Source organism: Chiloscyllium plagiosum, chromosome 42 (genome assembly GCF_004010195.1).
Source record: "Chiloscyllium plagiosum isolate BGI_BamShark_2017 chromosome 42, ASM401019v2, whole genome shotgun sequence".
In the NCBI taxonomy this organism is placed as follows: Eukaryota; Metazoa; Chordata; class Chondrichthyes; order Orectolobiformes; family Hemiscylliidae; genus Chiloscyllium; species Chiloscyllium plagiosum.
The window spans coordinates 3662965-3683670 of NC_057751.1; the positions used below are offsets into that span (position 1 = coordinate 3662965).

At 42.5% G+C, this 20706-nt stretch overlaps 1 protein-coding gene and 1 long non-coding RNA gene across 6 annotated transcripts in view; one reads left to right on the plus strand and one right to left on the minus strand.

The window, feature by feature from the left end:
* The window catches only part of LOC122543027 (phosphatidylethanolamine-binding protein 4), a 465175-nt gene that overhangs the window by 90993 nt on the left and 353476 nt on the right, over positions 1-20706 (minus strand). For all 5 annotated transcript variants that reach the window (XM_043681207.1, XM_043681210.1, XM_043681206.1 and 2 more), the window contains one exon: positions 6434-6550. In XM_043681207.1, coding sequence (XP_043537142.1) covers positions 6434-6550 — 117 coding nt within the window. The remainder of the gene's footprint in view (positions 1-6433; positions 6551-20706) is intronic.
* LOC122543028 lies at positions 6465-19402 on the plus strand. Its single transcript, XR_006309900.1, has 3 exons — positions 6465-6552; positions 7238-7249; positions 19392-19402. It is a non-coding gene; the product is annotated as an uncharacterized LOC122543028 (long non-coding RNA).

Genomic DNA, 20706 nt, shown 5'->3' on the forward strand with positions numbered 1-20706 from the left:
GCTTCCGTTTGTCAGTTTCAGCTGTCCGCTGTAGTGGTTGGTATATTGGGTCCAGTTCGATGTGTTTGTTGATGGAGTTTGTGGATGAATGCTATGCCTCTAGGAATTCCCTGGCTGTTCTCTGTCTGGCTTGCCCTATGATAGTAGTGTTGTCCCAGTCGAATTCATGTTGCTTGTTGTCTGCGTGTGTGGCTACTAAGGATAGCTGGTCGTGTCGTTTCGTGGCTAGTTGATGTTCATGTATGCGGATTGTTAGCTGTCTTCCTGTTTGTCATATCTAGTGTTTTGTGCAGTCCTTGCATGGTATTTTGTACACATTAGTTTTGCTCATGTTGGGTATCGGGTCCCTCATTCTGGTGAGTTGTTGTCTGAGCGTGGCTGTTGGTTTGTGTGCCGTTATGAACATGTGCCGTGCATACATGAACATAGGGCAAGCCAGACAGAGAACAGCCAGGGAATTCCTAGAGGCATGGCATTCATCCACAAACTCCATCAACAAACACATCGACCTGGACCCAATATACCAACCACTAGAGCGGACAGCTGAAACTGACAACCGGAAGCGGCAGGGACAGACCACTATAAACACCGGAGGAAACATCAAAGAAGCGCTTCGCAGGAGGCTCCCAAGCACTGATGATGTCGCCTAGCCAGGGGACGAAATGTTTGCAACAAAAACTTCCAGCTCGGCGAACAGAACCACAACAACGAGCACCCGAGCTACAAATCTTCGCACAAACTTTGAATTTCTTAAGTGTGTACAAGACAATTTTCTGATTCAGTATGTGGATGTACCTACTAGAGAAGCTGCAAAACTTGACCTACTCTTGGGAAATAAGGCAGGGCAGGTGACTGAGGTGTCAGTGGGGCACTTTGGGGCCAGTGACCATAATTCTATTTGTTTTAAAATAGTGATGGAAAAGGATAGACCAGATCTAAAAGTTGAAGTCCTAAATTGGAGAAAGGCCAATTTTGAAGGGATTAGGCAAGAACTTTCAAAAGCTGATTGGAGGCAGATGTTCGCAAGTAAAGGGACGGCTGGAAAATGAGAAGCCTTCAGAAATGAGATAACAAGAATTCAGAGAAAGTATATTCCTGTCAGGGTGAAAGGGAAGGCTGGTTGCTATAGGGAATGCTGGATGACTAAAGAAATTGACGGTTTGGTCAAGAAAGCGAAGGAAGCATATGTCAGGTATAGACAGGATAGATTGAGTGAATCCTGAGAAGAGTATAAAGGAAGTAGGAGTATAAAGGAAGTAGGAGTATACTTAAGAGGGAAATCAGGAGGGCAAAACGGGGACATGAGATAACTTTGGCAAATAGAATTAAGGAGAATCCAAAGGGTTTTTACAAATATATTAAGGACAAAAGGGTAACTATGGAGAGAAGAGGGCCCCTCAAAGATCAGCAAGGCAGCCTTTGTGTGGAGCCACAGAAAATGGCAGAGATACTAAATGAATATTTTGTATCAGTATTTACTGTGGAAAAGGATATGGAAGATATAGACTGTAGGGAAATAGATGGTGACATCTTGCAAAATGTCCAGATTACATAGGAGGAAGTGCCGGATGTCTTGAAACGGTTAAAAGTGGATAAATCCCCAGGACTTGATCAGGTGTACCCGAGAACTCTGTGGGAAGCTAGTGAAGTGATTGCTGCGCCTCTTGCTGACATACATGTATCATCGATAGTCACAGGTGAGGTGCCAGAAGACTGGAGGTTGGCAAACATGGTGCCACTGTTTAAGAAAGGCGGTAAAGACAAGCCAGGGAACAATAGACCGGTGAGCCTGACCTCGGTGGTGGGCAAGTTGTTGGAGGGAATCCTGAGGGACAGGATGTACATGTATTTGGAAAGGCAAGGACTGAATCGGGATAGTCAACATGGTTTTGTGCGTGGGAAATCATGTCTCACAAACTTGATTGAGTTTTTTGAAGAAGTAAAAAAGAAGGTTGATGAGGGCAGAGCAATAGATGTGATCTATATAGACTTCAGTAAGGCGTTCGACAAGGTTCCCCATGGGAGACTGATTAGCATGGTGAGATCTCTCAGATTACAACAGGATCTGGACCAGATGGGCCAATGGGCTGAGAAGTGGCAGATGGAGTTTAATTCAGATAAATGCGAGGTGCTGCATTTTGGGAAAGCAAATATTAGCAGGACTTATACACTTAATGGTAATGTCCTAAGGAGTGCTGCTGATCAAAGAGATCTTGGAGTGCAGGTTCATAGCTCCTTGAAAGTAGAGTTGCAGATAGATAGGATAGTGAGGAAGGCATTTGGTATGCTTTCCTATATTGGTCAGGAGTTGGGAGTTCATGTTGCGGCTGTATAGGACATTGGTTAGGCCACTGTTGGAATATTGCAAGCAATTCTGGTCTCCTTCCTATCGGAAAGATGTTGTGAAACTTGAAAGGGTTCAGAAAAGATTTCCAAGGATGTTGCCAGGGTTGGAGGATCTGAGCTACAGGGAGAGGCTGAACAGGGTGGGGCTGCTTTCCCTGGAGGCTGAGGGGTGAACTTATAGAGGTTTACAAAATTATGCGGGGCATGGATAGGATAAATAGACAAAGTCTTTTCCCTGGGGTCGGGGAATCCAGAACTAGATGGCATAGGTTTAGGGTGAGAGGGGAAGGATGTAAAAGAGACCTTAGGGGCAACTTTTTCACGCAGAGGGTGGTGTGTGTATGGAATGAGTTGCCAGAGGATGTGGTGGAGGCTGGTACAATTGCAGCATTTAAAAGGCATTTGGATGGGTATATGAATAGGAAGGGTTTGGAGGGATATGGGCTGGGTGCTGGCAGGTGGGACTAGATTGGGTTGGGACATCTGGTCAGCATGGACAGGTTGGACTGAAGGGTCAGTTTCCATGCTTCACATCTCTATGACTCTATGACTCTGGCACTAGCCTGACATAGCCTGTGCGTGATTGCATTTCAAGCGTTTATTCATACAGTTTTGAATGACGTGAAGATTCCTGCTCCTACCACTTTTTTTAGACATCCATAAACCTCCAGGTGAAAAACAAAATTCCTTACATCCCTTCTAAAGTTCTTGCTTAAAATTATGCCCTGAGTTATTAACCCCTCTAGTAAGGGAAAAACTTTCCTTCTATCCTGCCTATGCCCCTCAGAACTTGGAACATCTCAAATAGCTCCCTCGTCAGCTTAAATTCTTGATCCTGAGAGCTTGATTGATTCTTCTCTGATTAAATATGCAATTGATCCCTTCAGGGTTCTAACCAAACCCTTTTGGTTTGGAATTTTCAAACACAACCACTGAGGTAACTTATTCCCTAATGGTTTTGCCCCTTTCACCAGGAGGAATGCTTCTTCCACGTGACCCCAGCCAAGTCTCTGGTGAAATGCCTGAAAAGATTTTCCAACATCAATCCTTGCTTATTCCAAAACAAAAGCAATCAAAAGTTTTTCAATGTTTGCTTTATTCAATACCAAACTCTCAGACAATGAAAAATGCCAAATTCAACTTCAGAAGGGTTCCCAGTCAGTTGCTCTCTAATAAAACTGGTTCAATATCATGGTTCCAAAAAGACTAACAGGTTAATCATGAAACTCTTCATAAACACAGACCAAAAACTGACATTTCATTTGTTCAAAATTCAAACTTTAAATAATTATTAATACAAATCACTAACCTTATGTCATGTGACATAATTTGGAGATCTAACCCTGACATGATAACTCCTGTACTTCTACAAAAGTCCATGAAAAGCAATTAACTTACTTCGGTACATGTTCTGTGAAACTCAGGTAAATTGAGACCTCATTATTCAAGTTGAATTTATCGAACAGTATGCAGATTATCTCAGTCACATTTGTACACATACAATATTATCCACAACTTCAGATTGTAACTGATAAAAGTTATTTCCAATGGAACATTTCTCTTACTTTCAATCTTAAATTTGCACTTAATATTCATTCTAGGAACAATGAAGCCCTCAACAGAAACATATCTGTGTGGAGAAAGTACAATTCTCTGAAATCTGGGGCTCCAGGTTCAGACTGTAATGATAAGGAATTTCTTATCTCAGAGGGTTTTGAGTCTTTGGAACTCTTTGCCACAGACAGCTGAGGTCAGAGTCCTTGTGCATAGTTAAGGCTAAGATACATAGATTCAGTCAGGGCATCAAGGGTTATGGGGAAAGAGTTGGAAAGTGGGTGTAAAGAGTGTTGGATCAGCAGTGAACCTATTAAATGGCAGTGCAGGCTTCAGGAGCTGAACAGCACATTGCTGTTCCTGTTTCTTGCAATCTTCTGTTATTTTCTTCAGTATTCCAACTATCCCATAGATAACTGGAATATAGGACACAGAGTTCGACTGATTAACAAAAAAAATTTACTTTTCTGAAGATCAGGCACAACTCCATCCTCTGCTGCTACTCGAAAGGCCTGAGGACACAATCACGTTGCCAAATTAAAGAAAACCCTAAGGCTTTCAATTGACATATCAGGAATAAAAGAATGACAAGAATAAGATTAGGGCCATTCAAGGACAGTTGTGGGAAGGTGTGCATGACATCAGCGGAGATGGGGAAGCACTAAATAAATACTTTTTGTCAGTATTCTCATGAGAAAAAGACAATGTGGTCGAGGAGAGTACTGAGAAACAGGCTACTAGACAGATGGGATTGAGGTGCATAAGGAGGAGGCGTTAGCAATTCTGCAAAGTTTAAAAATATTGAAGTCCTCTGGGCTGAATGATTCTCTGGGAAGCCTGGGTGGAGACTGCCGAGCTTTTAACTTTGATCTTTATGTCATCATTGTCTATTGGAATAGTGCCAGAAGACTGAAGGATTGCAAATATTGTTCCCTTGTTCAAGAAAGGGAGTAGAGACAACCCTGGTAATTATAGACCGATGAGCCTTACTTTGGTTGTGGGTAAAGTGCTGGAAAGGGTTATAAGAGACAGGATTTATAATAATCTTGAAAGGAATAAGTTGATTAAGGATAGTCAATACAGTTTTGTGAAGGATAGGGCATGTCTCACAAACCTTGCTGAGTTCTTTGAAAAGGTGACCAAACAGGTGGATGAAGCAAAAACGGTTGTTGTGGTGTATTTGGATTTCAGTAAGGCATTTGATAAGATTGCCCACGGTAGGTTATTGCACAAAATACGGAGGCATCGGATTGAGGGTGATTTAGCATTTTGGATCAAAAATTGGCTAGCTGAAAGATGACAGAGGGTAGTGGTTGATGGGAAATGTTCATCCTGGAGTTCAGTTAATAGTGGTGTACCGCAAGGATCTGCTTTGGGTCCACTGCTGTTTGTCGTTTCTATAAATGACCTGGATGAGGCCATAGCAGGATGGGTTAGTAAATTTGTGGATGACACTAAGGCCGGTACAGTTGTAGATAACGACAAAGGATGTTGCAGTTTACAGAGGGACTTGGATAAGCTGCAGAACTGGGGTGAGAGGTGGCAAATGGAGTTTAATGTGGAAAAGTGTGAGGTGATTCACTTTGGAAGGAGTAACAGGAATGCAGAGTACTGGGCAAATGGTAAGATTCTTGGTACTATAGATGAGCAGAGAGATCCAGGTACACAGATCCTTGAAAGTTGCCACCCAGGTTGATCGGGTTGTTAAGAAGACATACGGTGTGTTACTTTTTATTGGTAGACAGACTGAGTTTTGGAACTATGAGATCATGCTGCACCTATACAAAACTCTGGTGCGGCCACATTTGGAGTATTGCATACAGTTCTGGTCACCTCATTACAAGAAGGATGTGGAAGCTTTGGAAAGGGTTCAGAGGAGATTTACGAGGATGTTGCCTGGTATGGAGGGAAGGTCTTATGAGGAAAGGCTGAAGGACTTGACAGAAGAAGGTTGAGAGGCAACTTAATTGAGACATATAAGATAATCAAAGGGTTAGACAGCCTTTTTCCTCGGATGGCGATGGCTAGCACAAGGGAACATAGCTTTAAATTGAGGGGTGATGGATATAGGACAGATGTCAGAGGTAGTTTCTTTATTCAGAGAGTAGGAGGGACATGGAACGCACTGCTTGCAACAGTCGTAGACTCGCCAACTTTAAGGGCATTTAAATGGTCATTAGGTAAGCATATGGATGAGAATTGAATAGTATAGGTTAGATGGGCTTCAGATTGGTTCCACAGGTCGGTGCAGAATGTTCAATGTTCTATTTAATGCGCTGCCATGGAAGTTTGGGGTGCCATCAACATAACATAACAGTTCAAATGCCAGCTTTCCAATTGCAGTCATGTTGGAGCTGAGCTGTCCAGACTTTTATGAACATCCGATCAGAACAGTAAAACACATTTGTACATGCATCTCTGAGATTTGCATAGAACTGCACAATAATATTTTGAATTGGCGAGGAAGATATAAATGAAAGCCAGTCACTGTTAAAATCAAACACCTGGGAAAAGAAAATCTTTATAGTCTTACCGAAGGATTTTGTTTCCTGTTTATTCAGTGAGATTATTCTATCATCTGGCTGCTCATAAAGGAAGAATTGGTAGCGGTGGTACCCTGTGCCAGATGGTGGGGTGGGTGGCCTGTACTCTGTATTGCAATGAAACAAAATTAAAGTCATAAATACGAACATTTTCACATTAAGGGGACCTTTACTGAGATAGCAATCACAGAACATTTTTTTAAAATTAGATATGTTTATCAAAAATTTCAAGTCTTTCAAATTTATACAACATTTACCCTCACTGTCTGTAGTTAAGCAGCATAAAAGTTAGAGTAAGTGGCACAGAATTTTTAAATAGATACATCCTGATATAACCACACATATTGAACACAAAAGCAAAACGAAATCAGATCTGAATATTGGAGTGTGAAAGAAAACTGTACATGTTGCTAAGTACCAGAATTTGGCTGTTAAGCTTGGCTGCAGATGTCAGCAGAGTTCAAAGGAAAGTGAAATAGTTCTGTGGTTCAGATTCACTTGAAGATATGCAGAAAGCTAGGAGTTAGAGAGAGTAGAAGAGCAGGGAAAAGTAATCAGTTGGATGAACTCAGGGTGAGGAAGAAAAAATCCAGTGTGAATCAGGGTTCATGTTTTGAATCCATGCAGGGTGATTAAAAAGACTGGTGAGTTGTAGGTGCAGACTGGTGGATGGAAGTATGATGTTGGAGCTGTAACAGTGACCAAGATCTCATGATGGCAGGACTGGGTGTTAAATATTCCTGGCAATAAGGTTCAGGAAAGAAATGAAAAAAAAGAGAGGATTGGTGATTGAGGAGAGTATTGTAGTGCTGCAGAGACAGCATATCCCATAGAGGCTAAAGATATAATGTATTTCATTCGAACTAAGAAACAACCAATGTGTCATTACATTGCTTGCCATAGTCTGTGGCCACAAATGAGTGAGAAAAGTGGAGATCCAGGTAGTACTGAGTGAGCAGAAGGCTACAGATCGACTGGACAGGCTGGTAGAGTGGGCAAAAAGTTGGCAGATGGAATACAATGTAGGAAAGTGTGAGATTATACACTTTGGTAGAAATAGAGGTGTAGACTGTTTTCTAAATGGGGAAAGGCTTCAGAAACCTGAACTCAAAGAGACTTCGGAGTTCAGGATTCTCTTAAGGTTAACATGCAGGTTCAGTTGTCATAGTCAAAAAGTATAGCACTGGAAAAGCACAGCAGGTCAGGCAGCAACTGAGGAGCGGAGAGTTGATGTTTATCAGGAATATGGGAGTGGGGAAGAGGGCTAAGAAATAAATAGGGGTGTGGGGGTGGGTTGGAGAGAAGGTAGGTAGGATGGTGAAAGGTGGATGCAGGTCAGAAATGATTGTGATTTCTCGATGGGGAGGGTGGAACGGATGGGGGGAAGGAAGACAGATAGGTAGGACAATTCAGGAGGGCAGTGCCGAGTTGGAGGGTTGGGTCTGGAGTGAGGTGGAGAAAGAGGAAATTAGTGAAGCCGATGTTGATGCTGTATGGTTGAAGGGACCCAAGGTGGAAGTTGGGATGTTCTTCCTCCAGGCATCGGGTGGCTCGAATTTGACGGTGGAGGAGGCCCAGGAATTGCATGTCATTGGTGGAGTGGGAGGGCAAGTTAAAGTGGTTGGCTAGAGTAGGTGGCGTTGTTTGGTGTGTGTTTCCCAGAGATGCTCTCTGAAACATTCCACGAGTTGGTGACCTGTCTCCCCGATGCAGAGGAGACTACATTTTGAGCAATGGACACAGTAGATGAGGTGGGTAGATGTGCAGGAAAGTCTGTGCCGGGTGTGAAAAGATCCTTTGGGGACTTGGACGAAGGTGAGGGGGAAGGTGTCGGTGCAGGTTTTTACATGTCTTGCAGCAACATGGGAAGGTGACAGGAGTGGAGGGTGGGTTGATGGGGGGTGTGAACCTAACAAGGTCGTGGCGTGGGGAATGGTCTCTGTGGAACGCAGATAGGGGTGGGTCGGGAAATATGTTGTCAGTGGTGGGGTCTGATTGTAGGTTGCAGAAATGGTGGAGGATAATGCATTGTATGTGGAGTTTAGTGGGATGGAAGGTAAGGACCGGGATCCTATCCTTCTTGCAGTTGGAGGGGTGACGTCCAAAGACAGAGGTACAGGAAGTAGGGGAGGTGCATTGGAGGGCATTGTTGATCAGGTGGGAGGGGAAATTGTGATCCTTGAAATAGGAGGGCTCCTGGGATGTCCAGGAGTGGAACTGCTCCTCCTGGGGGCAGATATGGCGGAGGCAGAGGAATTAGGTGTAAGGAAAAGCATTTTTGCAGGAGGCAGGGTGGAATGAGGTGTAGTCCAGGTAGCTGTGGGATTTGGTTGGTTTGAAGTGGATGTCCATGTTGAGCCCGTTGCTGGAGATGGAGACAGACAGGTCTAGGAAGGGGAGGGAGATGTCCAAGATGGTCCAGGTGAACTTAAGGTGAGGGTGGAAGGTGTTGGTGAAGTTGATGAACTGTTCAAACGAGATGGCACCGATACACTTATCAAAGTAGTGAAGGAAGAGGTGGGGGATGGTGCCAGCGTAACTGCGGAAGATGGACTGTCCCACATATCAGACAAAGAGGCAGGCATAGCTGGGGCCCATGCGGGTGCCCATGGCTACCCCTTTGGTCTGAAGGAAATGGGAGTATTTGAAGGAGAAGTTGTTCCGAGTGAAGACCAGTTCCGCAAATCAAATGAGTATGTTGATGGAGGGGTACTGATTGGATCGGTGGGAGAGGAAGAAACAGAGGGCTTGGAGCCCTTTGCCATGGCGGATGGACGTGCAGAGATCAGATGTCCATGGTGAAGATGAGGTGTTGAGGGCCAGGAAACAAAAGTCATGGAGGAGGTAGAGGGCGTGGGTGGTGTCCCAAATGTATGTGGGAGGTCCTCGACCAAGGGGGACCAGATGGTGTCTGGCTATGAGGAGATAATTTGGGTGGGGCAGGAGCACTCGGAGAAGATAGGTTGACCAGGGCAGTCAGGAGCGGAGGGAGTGGGGGCCTTCGCTTTGCAAGGGTGACAGCTTGGAGTGAGTGAAGGACTGGCAGTTGGCAATTAAGAAGGCCTCATTTCAAGAGGGCTAGATTACAAGAGTAGAGATATGCTGCTGAGGCTGTATAGGGCTCTCCTCAGAATGCATTTGGAATATTATCCACAATTGTGGGCCCCATATCTCAAGAAGGATGTGCTGGCATTGGAGAGGGTCCAAAGGATGTTGATCAGAATGATCCTAGCAATGAAGGGCTTCTCATACGAAAAGCAGTTGAGCACTCTGAGTCTGTACTTGATGGAGTTTAGAAGGATGAAGGGCATCTGATTGAAACTGACTCATTACTGAGAGGCCTGGATAGCGTGGATGTGAACAAGATGTGACCAGCAGTAGGAGAGACTAGGACCCGAGGGCACAGCCTCAGAATAAAGGGATGACCCTTTAGAACTGAGATGAGGGGGGGAATTTTGTCAGCCAGAGGGTGGTGAATTTGTGGAACCTATTGCTGTTGAAGACTGTGCAGACCAATTCATTGAGTGTATTTAAGAAGATCAATAGATGCTTGGTTAGTGAGGAGATCAAAGTAACAAGGGAAAAGCAGGAGAATGGTACTGAGAAACTTATCAGTCATGATCAAATAGCAGAGCAGACTCAATGGCCCAAATGGTCCAATTCTGCTCCGATATCTTGTGGTCTGATGGAAATATGTTGAGAAACAAATTTCAAAGCAAATTACAGAGTTGCAAGAATTATACAGTCGTCATAACTCGGTGACTGAACTGTCTTAGTATTGACTCAGATATGAGTTGTCTAAAGGATGGAGATGGGGAAGAACTCCTGGAATGTGTTCAGAATAATTAACTAACCACTATTTACAACTTCCTTCTCAAACCTATCTTCTACCTTTCCTTCTATCATAGTAGTCCGATAAAACTCGCAATTGAGATTTACAAAACAACACTTCTGATCTCAAAACCAGGCAACTGTAGGTTTTTGTCTTCAGATCTTTCTGTGTCTTCTTTTCTCCTTGTTAGGGACTTCTGTGTCACAGGTTACTGATTGAAAAGGTACTGTTAAGAGAGATGTTTTTTTCAAGCAATCTGGCTTGGCAATTCTCCTCTCAATTGTTCAATGTTTCCTGGTCTTGCACCCGAGAGCATCGGATTGTGCCACTGGCTTTTAAGATTGTCAATATTCTCAATTCAAACTTGATTGGAAATTGGTATTTTTATCGGGTTATAATTTAAACTGATTGGCTGAATTCAAATTTGTTTCTGTCTCCAGGCAACGAACTACGAGTTGTTCAACTCAGTGTTACATACGTTGTTGCTTTATTGAGAACACTTGGTGCTGTGACTGGTAGTTCTGGTACTTTTAACTCTCTTAAAGGTATACCTACATCTTCATAACAGGGATGCATACTATTCTTGGGAATGAAGTCAGTCAAGTGGATTAAATATTCAGCTGGAGACCATTTTGGGTACATTAATCACTATATCATGAGATTTAAGATGGTGATGGAAAAGGACAAAGAATATTTCAGAGAAAAGGGAATTAACTTGGTCAAAGCCAACTTCAAAGGGGAAGAACAGATCTGGACTGTTGTGATGAACACAGCTGGTATTGGACAAGTCAGATCCTAGAATGAAATCTGGCTCGATTGACGACAGTTCTTTTTATTAACGTGGTGGTCAGTCATGAAACACAGTGACACAGGATCCAGAGTTTCTTGAACAACAGGTCATTAATTAATTACCAAAAGTTGAAAATAAAAAAACCCAAGTTTTCTGGATATAGAAAAGACTTTGGAAAAATCTTTAAAACATGCAGCAATACAAGGTTTTCAATCCATTTCCAAACACAATCATTGACAGAGATTCAAATTCAGATTATTCACTTCCAATTTTTCAGCTCCCTTGGGTTCTACTTTACTACTCTTGACAGTTTCTTTACCATGGACCGTGGAGACAATTCAATGAATCGTTTGCACATCTGCCGACATGAACACTTCCACAGCTCAAACAGACTGAGCTATCTCAGTTCTTCTTACATGTAGATTTCTAATCAAACTCTCCTGGTTTGGACGATTCATAAAATTCTTCTGCCAAACTGTCCGACATGCCAATGAAGAAAGAAAACTAAATTTGTTTCTCACTCATGTTAGGCATTCTCAAAACCATTCTAAAAACATTGATAGAATCGTCGAATTGTACGGTAAAGGTCTTTTGCATATCAAGTTTACACCAGCAAATACTACACTGAATCTAATCCAAATCTACACTCATTACACTTTACAGCCCTTGGCCATCAGCTTCAAACCAAGAATCATCCAAATAAAAATAAAATTACGAACATCTCATCAAACTTTAGTCGTAAGGGATCTATCAAAATAAAACTTTGGGTCAAACTTCAGCAATAGTTACACGGACAAATGTGGGTTAGTTAAGGAGAGGCAGCACAGATTCATACACAGACAAGCTGTTTCACTAATTTGGAGTTCTTTGAAGAGGTATCATAAGACCACAAAACATAGCAGCAGAAATGAGGCCATGTGGCCTACTGACTCTGCTCCACCATTCAATCATGGCTGATAGGTTTCTCAACCCCATTCTCCTGCTGTCTCCCCATAACCTTTAATTCCCTTGGCAATCAAGAACTTATCGATCTCAGTTTTAAACATGCTCAATGACCCGGCCTCCACAGCCTTCTGTGGCAATGAATTCCACAGATTCATCACTCTCTGGCTGAAGAATTTTTCCTTATCTCTGTTCTAAAAGGTCTTCCTTTTACTCTAAGGCTGTGCCCTCAGGTCCTAGTCTCTCCCACCAATGGAAACATATTCCCAACATTCACTCTGTCCAGGCCATTCAGTATTCTCTAAGTTTCAATTAGATTCCCCCCTCATTCTTTGAGACCAAGAGTATAGTCCCAGAGTCCTCAAACGTTCCTAATATGTTCAGGCTTTCATTCCTGGGATCATTCTCCTCTGGACCTGCTCCAGGGCCAATACATCTTCCCTGAGGCATGGGGCCCAAACTTGCTCACAATACTCTAAATGTTGTCTGACCAGACCCTTATAGAGCCTCAGAAGTACATCTCTGCTTTTATATTCTTGTCATCTCGAGATGAAAGACAACACTGTGTTTGCCTTTCTAACTACTGACTCAACCTGCACGATTACCTTAAGAGAATCCTGGACTAGGACTCCCAAGTCCCTTTGCACTTCAGGTCTCTAAATTTTACCACCATTTAGAAAATAGTCCACACCTCTATTCTGTCAGAGTAGGTTGATGACAACAGTGCCATTGATGTAGTATTTATAGAATTCCAAAAGACATCAGAGACAGTGCCACACAATAAACCGGTAAGCCAAGTTACAGCTCATGGAATAAAAAGGACACTAGCAATATAAATATGGATTTAACTAAGTGACAGGAAACAAAGTTGTGGTTGTTTTTGTTTCATCTGAATGGAAATTTTCATGTTAATGATATGAGGCGTGGGAATGCTTGAATTGTGAGGAGGATAGTGTTTAGCTCTGGTTTCCCTGTTATAGAAAGGATATTATTAAGCTGGAGAGGGTTCAGATGAGATTTAACAGGATGATTGCGAGGAATGGAGGGTTTTAATTATAAGGAGACTCTGGCTAGGCTGAGACTTTTTTCACTGGAATAGTGGAAGTTGAGTCGTGAGCTTATAGAGGTTTATAAAATAATGATGAGTATCAGTCAGGTGAATGGCAGGTATCTTTTCTCTCGGGTGGGGGATTTCCAGACAAGTGAGCATATTTTTTATGGAGAAAGGAGAAAGATTTAAAAAAGACATGACGGTCACTTTCTTTACACAGAAAGTGGTTTGTGTGTGGAGTGAATTTCCAGAGGAAGTGGTGGATGCGGGTACAGTTACAACAATTAAAAGACATTTGAATAAGTAGATGAACAAGAAATGTTTGGAGATATACAAGCCAAGAGCAGACAAGTGGGAGTCGTTATGTTTTGGATAATGGTCGGCATGGACTGGTTAGACCAAAGGATCTATTTCCGTGCAGTATGACTCTATGAGTCCAAGTAGAGGAAATGAACAGACGGGTAGCAGATAAAGTTCAGTGCATAGAAATTGGCATTGATTCATTTTGATAGAGAAGACATGGAGAAATGGCATACGGTACAACTCTAAATAGGGAGCAGATGCAGACTGATGAGTATTTTGCATCAATGTTTACTGTGCAGAAGGACATGGAAGATACAGAATGTGGGGAAATAGATAGTGGCATCTTGAAAAATTTCTATATTACAGAGGAGGAAGTGCTGGATGTCTTGAAATGCATAAAGGTGAATAAGTCCCGAGGACCTGATCAGATGTACCCGAGAACTCTGTGGGAAGCGAGGGAAGTGATTGCTGGGCCTCTTGCTGAGATATATGTATCATTGATAGTCACAGGTGAGGTGCCGTAAGACTGGAGGTTGGCTAACGTGATGCCACTGTTTAAGAAAAATGATAAGGACAAGCCAGGGAACCATAGACCAGTGAGCCTAATGTCGGTGGTGGGCAAGTTGTTGGAGGGAATCCCGAAGGACAGGATGTACATGTATTTGGAAAGGCAAAGACTGATTAGGGATAGTCAACATGGCTTTGTGAGTGGGAAATCATGTCTCACGAACTTGATTGAGTTTTTTGAAGAAGTATTAAAGAGGATTGATTTGGCAGAGCAGTAGATGTGATCTATATGGACTTCAGTAAGGCGTTCAACAAGGTTCCTCATGGGAAACTGGTAAGCAAGGTTAGATTTCATGGAATACAGGAAGAACTAGCCATTTGGATACAGAACTGGCTCAAAGGTAGAAGACAAGGGTGTGGTGGAGGGTGGTTTGCACTGAAGGCCTGTGACCAGTAGAGTGCCACAGAATCGGTGCCGGGTCCTCTACTTTTCATCATTTATATAAATGATTTGGATATGAACATAGGAGGTCTAGTTAGTAAGTTTGCAGATGACACCAAAATTGGAGGTGTCGTGCACAACGATGAAGGTTACCTCAGATTACAACGGGATCTTGATCAGATGGGCCAATGGGCTTAACAGTAGCAGATGGAGTTTAATTCAGATAAACGTGAGGTGCTGCATTTTGGGAAAGCAAATCTTAGCAGGACTTAAACACTGAATGGTAAGGTCCTAAGAAGTGTTGCTGAACAAAGAGACCTTGGAGTACAGGTTCATGGCTCCTTGAAAGTAGAGTCGCAGGTAGATAGTGAAGAAGGCATTTGGTATGCTTTCATTTATTGGTAAGACTATTGTATACAGTAGCTGGGAGATCATGTTGTGGCTGTACAGGACATTGGTTAGGCCACCTTTGGAATATTGCATGCAATTCTGATCTCCTTCCTATTGAAAAGATGTTGTGAAACCTGAAAGGGTTCAGAAAAGATTTACAAGGATGTTGCCAGGGTTGGAGGATTTGAAAGAGGCGAAATAGGCTGGGGCAAATCAAGATTTTTTTTGCCTCAGAGAAGGTTCAGAGGAGATTTGAGGAAGATATCAAAATCATAAGACATCTGGACTGATAGAAAATGTTCCCACTTGTAAAGAATTGAGAATGAGAGAGAGCACAGATTCAAACGAAATAGAAAAGAAAGCAAAAGCAACACTAAGTAAAATGTTTTTACACAGCAAATGTTCAAAGTCTGGAATGCAGTACTGGAGAGTGTTTTGGAATGATGTTCCATCAAGACATTCAAAGGGAATTTAACAGCTCCCTTAAAAGCAAGGAAGTACAAGATTATGGTGAGAAGTGAGACCAGGCGAAATGCAAATTTGGACAACTTGTACAGACACTATAAGCCAAAGGGCCTAACTTTTGCAATGTAACAATTCTGTGATTCTGTGCTAAAGATCACTATGGCTCGAAAAAGCATTGGAAAAATCAAAGTTGGACAAACACTGAGGTCTCGGCATTGGAAAACTTAAAGTATCTTGGCTGAATGATAAACACCAAAGTTATATTCAAGAATGCAATCTTGGTAAAATTAGCTGGTACAAGAGGTGTGTTGAGAGACCTACATCATGTCTGAAAATCCAAGAACATCAGCATGAAAATGAATAAAAACATCCATTACAGTCTCTGGTATGGAGTGTTGCACTCTATGAATGCAAGAATTGGGACTCTGAAGTGCTAGGTTGAAAAGGTAACAGCCTTTGAAGTGTGGGCAGTGCGGAAGATGCTTGGAATCAACTGGGTGGAGAGAAGAACAAACGAGTGAGTTAGATTAAGTTCAGAAAACCAAAGGACTGCTGAGAAATTGAAAGAAAGCCAAGCACAAATATGGAAGCAAAGATCCAACAGTCTTGTCTTGTCCCAGCAACAAGTGAATGAAAAATTAAGGACATTAACAGATGATGTAAGAAAAATCAGTTGGGTGGATGACATTGAGAAATGAACTGAGGGTGATTTGAAGAAAGCCAAAGAAGAAGCAAGACAATGTCAAACATCATGCCAAATGTCAAAAGCTCAAATAAACTCCATGATAATGTGGAAGTTTTTAGAACTTAGCATACTGCTGCATGATGGAACACTTGATCAAAGTAAAAGGTATCTTGGCCCTCAGCTGTCGGGGGAAAAATAACGCTTGAGATAAAGACTGAGGTTTTGTAATTATAGTTTGATGAAATATAGGGAGTGTATGTAAACCTTGTTAGTGTCTCTGTTTTTGAGCAACATTGAGAACGAAAGGAGTAACTGCTCTGTGTTTATCATTATTTTGAATTATTGTATTCAACATTCCTTGGGCGTGGAGTGAAATCAAAGTTGTCTGTATGATTGTTTAAATCTCAGCTGAATGTTCTGCTCGAGAGAGTGCTGTGAGACAGTGAGGACTGCAGCAGCCCCTTTGTGAATTCACGAAAAATAAAGCTTCTTGAAACAAGTCTCGAAGTCTCAGACTAAGTAATTTTCTCAACAGATAAAATATGATAAAACAGAAATAAAAATTATTTTCTTATCCTGAACTCTGTCCTCTATTTCTATTCCAAAACCACTGCACCAAGATGATGCTGATGGTGTTCAGGGAATGTTTGCTTCTGGTCGAACACTGTCCAGACAATTGGCATTTCTGAATTGCAGACTTCCAAATTGCAGGCATTACAGTGTGATACGTCTTCTGAAGAAATAAAATTATACATGTTGTTCCTGGCCTTTACATTAATTGGTTAAATCAGGAGCATAACAGACATTCATAACAAGACTATAGTTTCCTAAAAAAGAAGATATAAAGTGTTGTTTCTCAAAATGCTAGTTTTTTACTGCAGAAGTTACATTATAGAAAAGCACCATTTGGTCAAAGCATTCCTTGTCTGTATTGAGCCTCCCTCGGAGTGCAGTTCAAAGGACATTATTTCACCCGTTCGCTGTATTTCTTTTGTAACTTTGTCCATTTATCTGATCTTGATTGACATTGCAGTTTCTGTACAAATCACTAACCCTGGAATGAAACTCCACAATTTCACAGTATTTTGAATTTCTTCCATTTAATCTTCTTTTGCGGGTGTTATAGCACATATTTAGAATGAAACAGTCATCAGAAATTGAATACTCTTTGATAAATGGCAGATTCTGGATTCCTTGGAATTTTTTTTTTTACTGTCGAGGAGACTCAATTTTGTGGCTTCATGGAAGATTTGCCACTCACTTCGACAGGTACAGCTACAACATTCAATGCCATCCTGTGTAGAACAGCCTAACTGATCAGCCAGCCAGCTGATTATGACATTTACCAGTGCATTGTTGCTCCAGTATCTCCATGCTATTGAAAGCACTGCAATGACTCATCAAGATTATTTAACAGTACCCTCCAGTCTCCAGACCTCCACCAACCATTAAGGAGGACAAGTGGGGGGAATCTAAGATGGCAGTGATCTGAGAAGATCACACTGCAGAGCTTTGCATCGCAGCAGGAGCAGGACAGTCCTTTAACGCACGCAACCCAGGTCATCAGGATTTCTTGGGGCGTTGGAAAGATTGTGGAGCCCCAAGAAACATTTAAAAATTGATTTACCTGTATTTTCAGCTGTCCAGAAATGCCTAAAAAGGGAGGAGGAGCATCTGAGGCTGGGCCTGCAGCTCAGCCTGCAGCAGCCTCGGAGCAGATTACTCTCCAGGACCTGGTGAACCAGCTCTCGAAATCTTGCGAGATGTTGGGTTAACAGATTGAAGAGAAGCTGGTTCCAGTCTCTTTCATGCTGCAGAAGCATGAGCAGCAGCTGGGAGACCTAGCCTGCAGCAGCCTCGGAGCAGATTACTCTCCAGGACCTGGTGAACCAGCTCTCGAAATCTTGCGAGATGTTGGGTTAACAGATTGAAGAGAAGCTGGTTCCAGTCTCTTTCATGCTGCAGAAGCATGAGCAGCAGCTGGGAGACCTGGAGAAGAGGACAGATGAGGTGGAGCACAGGGTCACTGTGGTGGAAGCTGATGCCAGTTCATTCAAGGAAGAGATCCAATTCCTGAAGACGCAGGTTCGTAATTTGCTTGACCAAGTGGATGATCTTGAAAACATTCGGATCATCGATCTGTCTGAGGGTAAGGAAGGTGAGCGGCCTACGGAATTTGTTGAAGATTGGCTTCCGAAATTCCTTGACTTGGAGACTGGCATGAGAGGATTGAAAATAGAGAGGGCTCACCGGGTCGCAGCTCGGAGGTCGGGTCTGGGTCAATGCCCTCGTCCTTTCCTTGTGCGGTTCCATCATTACCGGGATAAGGAGAAAGTCATGGAGGCTTCCAGACTCCAGGGGAAGGATCCAAAGGCCCTAATTTACGAGGGGTCTAAGATCATGTTTTTTCAGGACTTTTCAGCGGTGGTGATCCAGAAACGAAAATCGTATGATGGTGTCAAGAGAAGATTGAAGTAGCTTGGGATTCAGTACTCTCTGAGAGAAACGGCAGTGCTTCGGATCACCTTAGATGGATCCATGCATCTCTTTGACACATCGGAGAAGGCAAGAGACTTTGTGGTCAAACTAACCGAACTTAAATAATTGTAGTATGTATAAATATCGTTGCTTGGGTATGCGTTTATCATTCTGTAAAAGAAATGGAGGAAATCCGGTTGGAGCTTTGTTTTTCCCCTTTTTTTCCTCTATTGACAATAATTTGGTTCAAATTATGTCTGGCGGTGGTTAAGATGTACATTGTAAATTTCTAAGTGAGGACATTCCAAAGGATGGGTGGGGTATTTATTCCCCTTTTTTTTATAAAAGAATTTTTTTTATTCATATTGATATTCTATGGGGTGTTTATTCTTTTTAGCTTGTGTTTGCGATGCGGCTCGAGCTGGGAGAAATGAAGTTGGTTGAGATGGTTAGATGTCTATTTATGGGCAGTTCGGGATGGGTAGTTGCCCCCTCTGGGCAGGGGATGAGTTCCTCTACTCAGCGCTATTGGCGCTTTATATGTTGGTTTGCTTTCGGGTTTTTATTGTTTTTTATTTTTAATAATTTTGTATGTTTGTTAAATGTAGTGGTTTTAGTTTATGTAGTTTTTATATTTGGTGGACCATGCGGCACTAAGGCTCAGCGATTTGTGGTTCGGGTTCCTCCTCTCTGGAATTTAAATGTAATTGCAGAAGATTATGGCTAATGATTTGATTAAATGGTGTACCTGGAATAACAAGGGAAGTCACTCACCAATTAAGAGGAAGAAGGTACTCTTGAGTCTTAGAAAGGAGAAGGTTGATATTGCTTTGTTACAGGAGACACGTTTGGATGACAAGGAGCATCTTAAATGCTTTGTTACAGGAGACACGTTTGGATGACAAGGAGCATCTTAAATTACAGCAGAATGGCTTTGAACGAGTTTATTTTTCATCATTTCATACCAGAAGAAGGGGAGTGGCTATACTGGAAAGGAAAAATCTCTCATTTAAATTGTTGGAATGTGTTAAAGACACATACGGGAGGTTTATAACTCTTAAAGCCTTGATAAACGGGGAAGAATATGGCATTTTAAATGTTTATTGTCCCCCAGCTCATCCTCTTAAATTCTTGGTAGATGCTTTTTCTAAACCGATAAGTCTCAAGTCTCGGCACATCATTATAGGGGGAGATTTTAACTGCTTCATGGACCCCACAGTAGACAGGTTGCCTCAAGTCCCTCGATACCCTCAGCACAAACTAAACAATTATTGGGTTTGTGTGGGGAATTAGGATTGGTGGACGTCTGGAGGGGTCTCCACCTACAGGTAGGTATTTCACGTTTTTCTCCAATCCGCACAGATGTCACACGAGGATTGATTTTTTTCTGACCCCTGCGGTAACCCTGGATCTGGTGGCATCCTGTATGATTGGTAATATTGCCATCTCTGATCATGCTCCAGTGTACCTCATGGTTAAAATTAAGGATGCTACAGTGGATTCAAGGTCCTGGCGAATGGACCCCTTTATTCTCATGGACAGCAAGTTTGTGTAGTATTTCTCTCGGGAATTTTGGGCATTCCTAGACATCAACATAGGCTTGGTTGATAGCTCATCTGTTCTCTGGGAAACTGCCAAAGCTTATGCCAGAGGGTTAGCTATTTCATATTCCACAAGAAGGAAGCGGCAGAAGGGTGAGCAGCAACGTCTCCTTGAAGCACGGTTGAAGGCAGCCGAGAAGCCTATTTTGACAGACCCTCGTTGGTCAAACTACAGAGGATTACGGCACTGCGGTCTGCACTAAATTTCATGCTCACGCAGACAGCAAAGAAGGAGTTGGCTTTTGCAAAGCAAAGGTTATACGAGCATGGTGACAAGCCAGGCAAATACATAGCATAGCTTGCCAGAAAGAGGAGTGCCCCACAAACCATTACAGCAATAAGGGAAGGGTCTGGGAACCTACCATGTGATTCTAAAAAGATTAAAGTGGCGTTCCAGAGATTCTACTCTAAGTTATATCAGTCTGAGAATTGTGAGGAGGGGCAGATCAAAATGGAATCCTTTTTTAGAGATCTGAAGCTCCCGGGTGTGACTCCCAAACAACAGTCCTTTCTCAATGCCCCATTATCAGTGCAGGAAGCTGTGAGGCAGCTTCAGAGTGGAAAGGCGCCCGGTCCTGATGGACTTGCCAGTGAATTCTATAAGGAATTTATAAGTATACTGTCAGGCCCGATGCTGAATATGTTTAATGATTCATACAGTCACGTTTGTCTCCCACCATCTCTGAGAGAGGCCAATGTTTCACTTATCCTTAAAAAAGGGAAGGATCCGGAAGACTGTGCTTCATACAGGCCCATCTCGCTCTTAAATGTGGACTT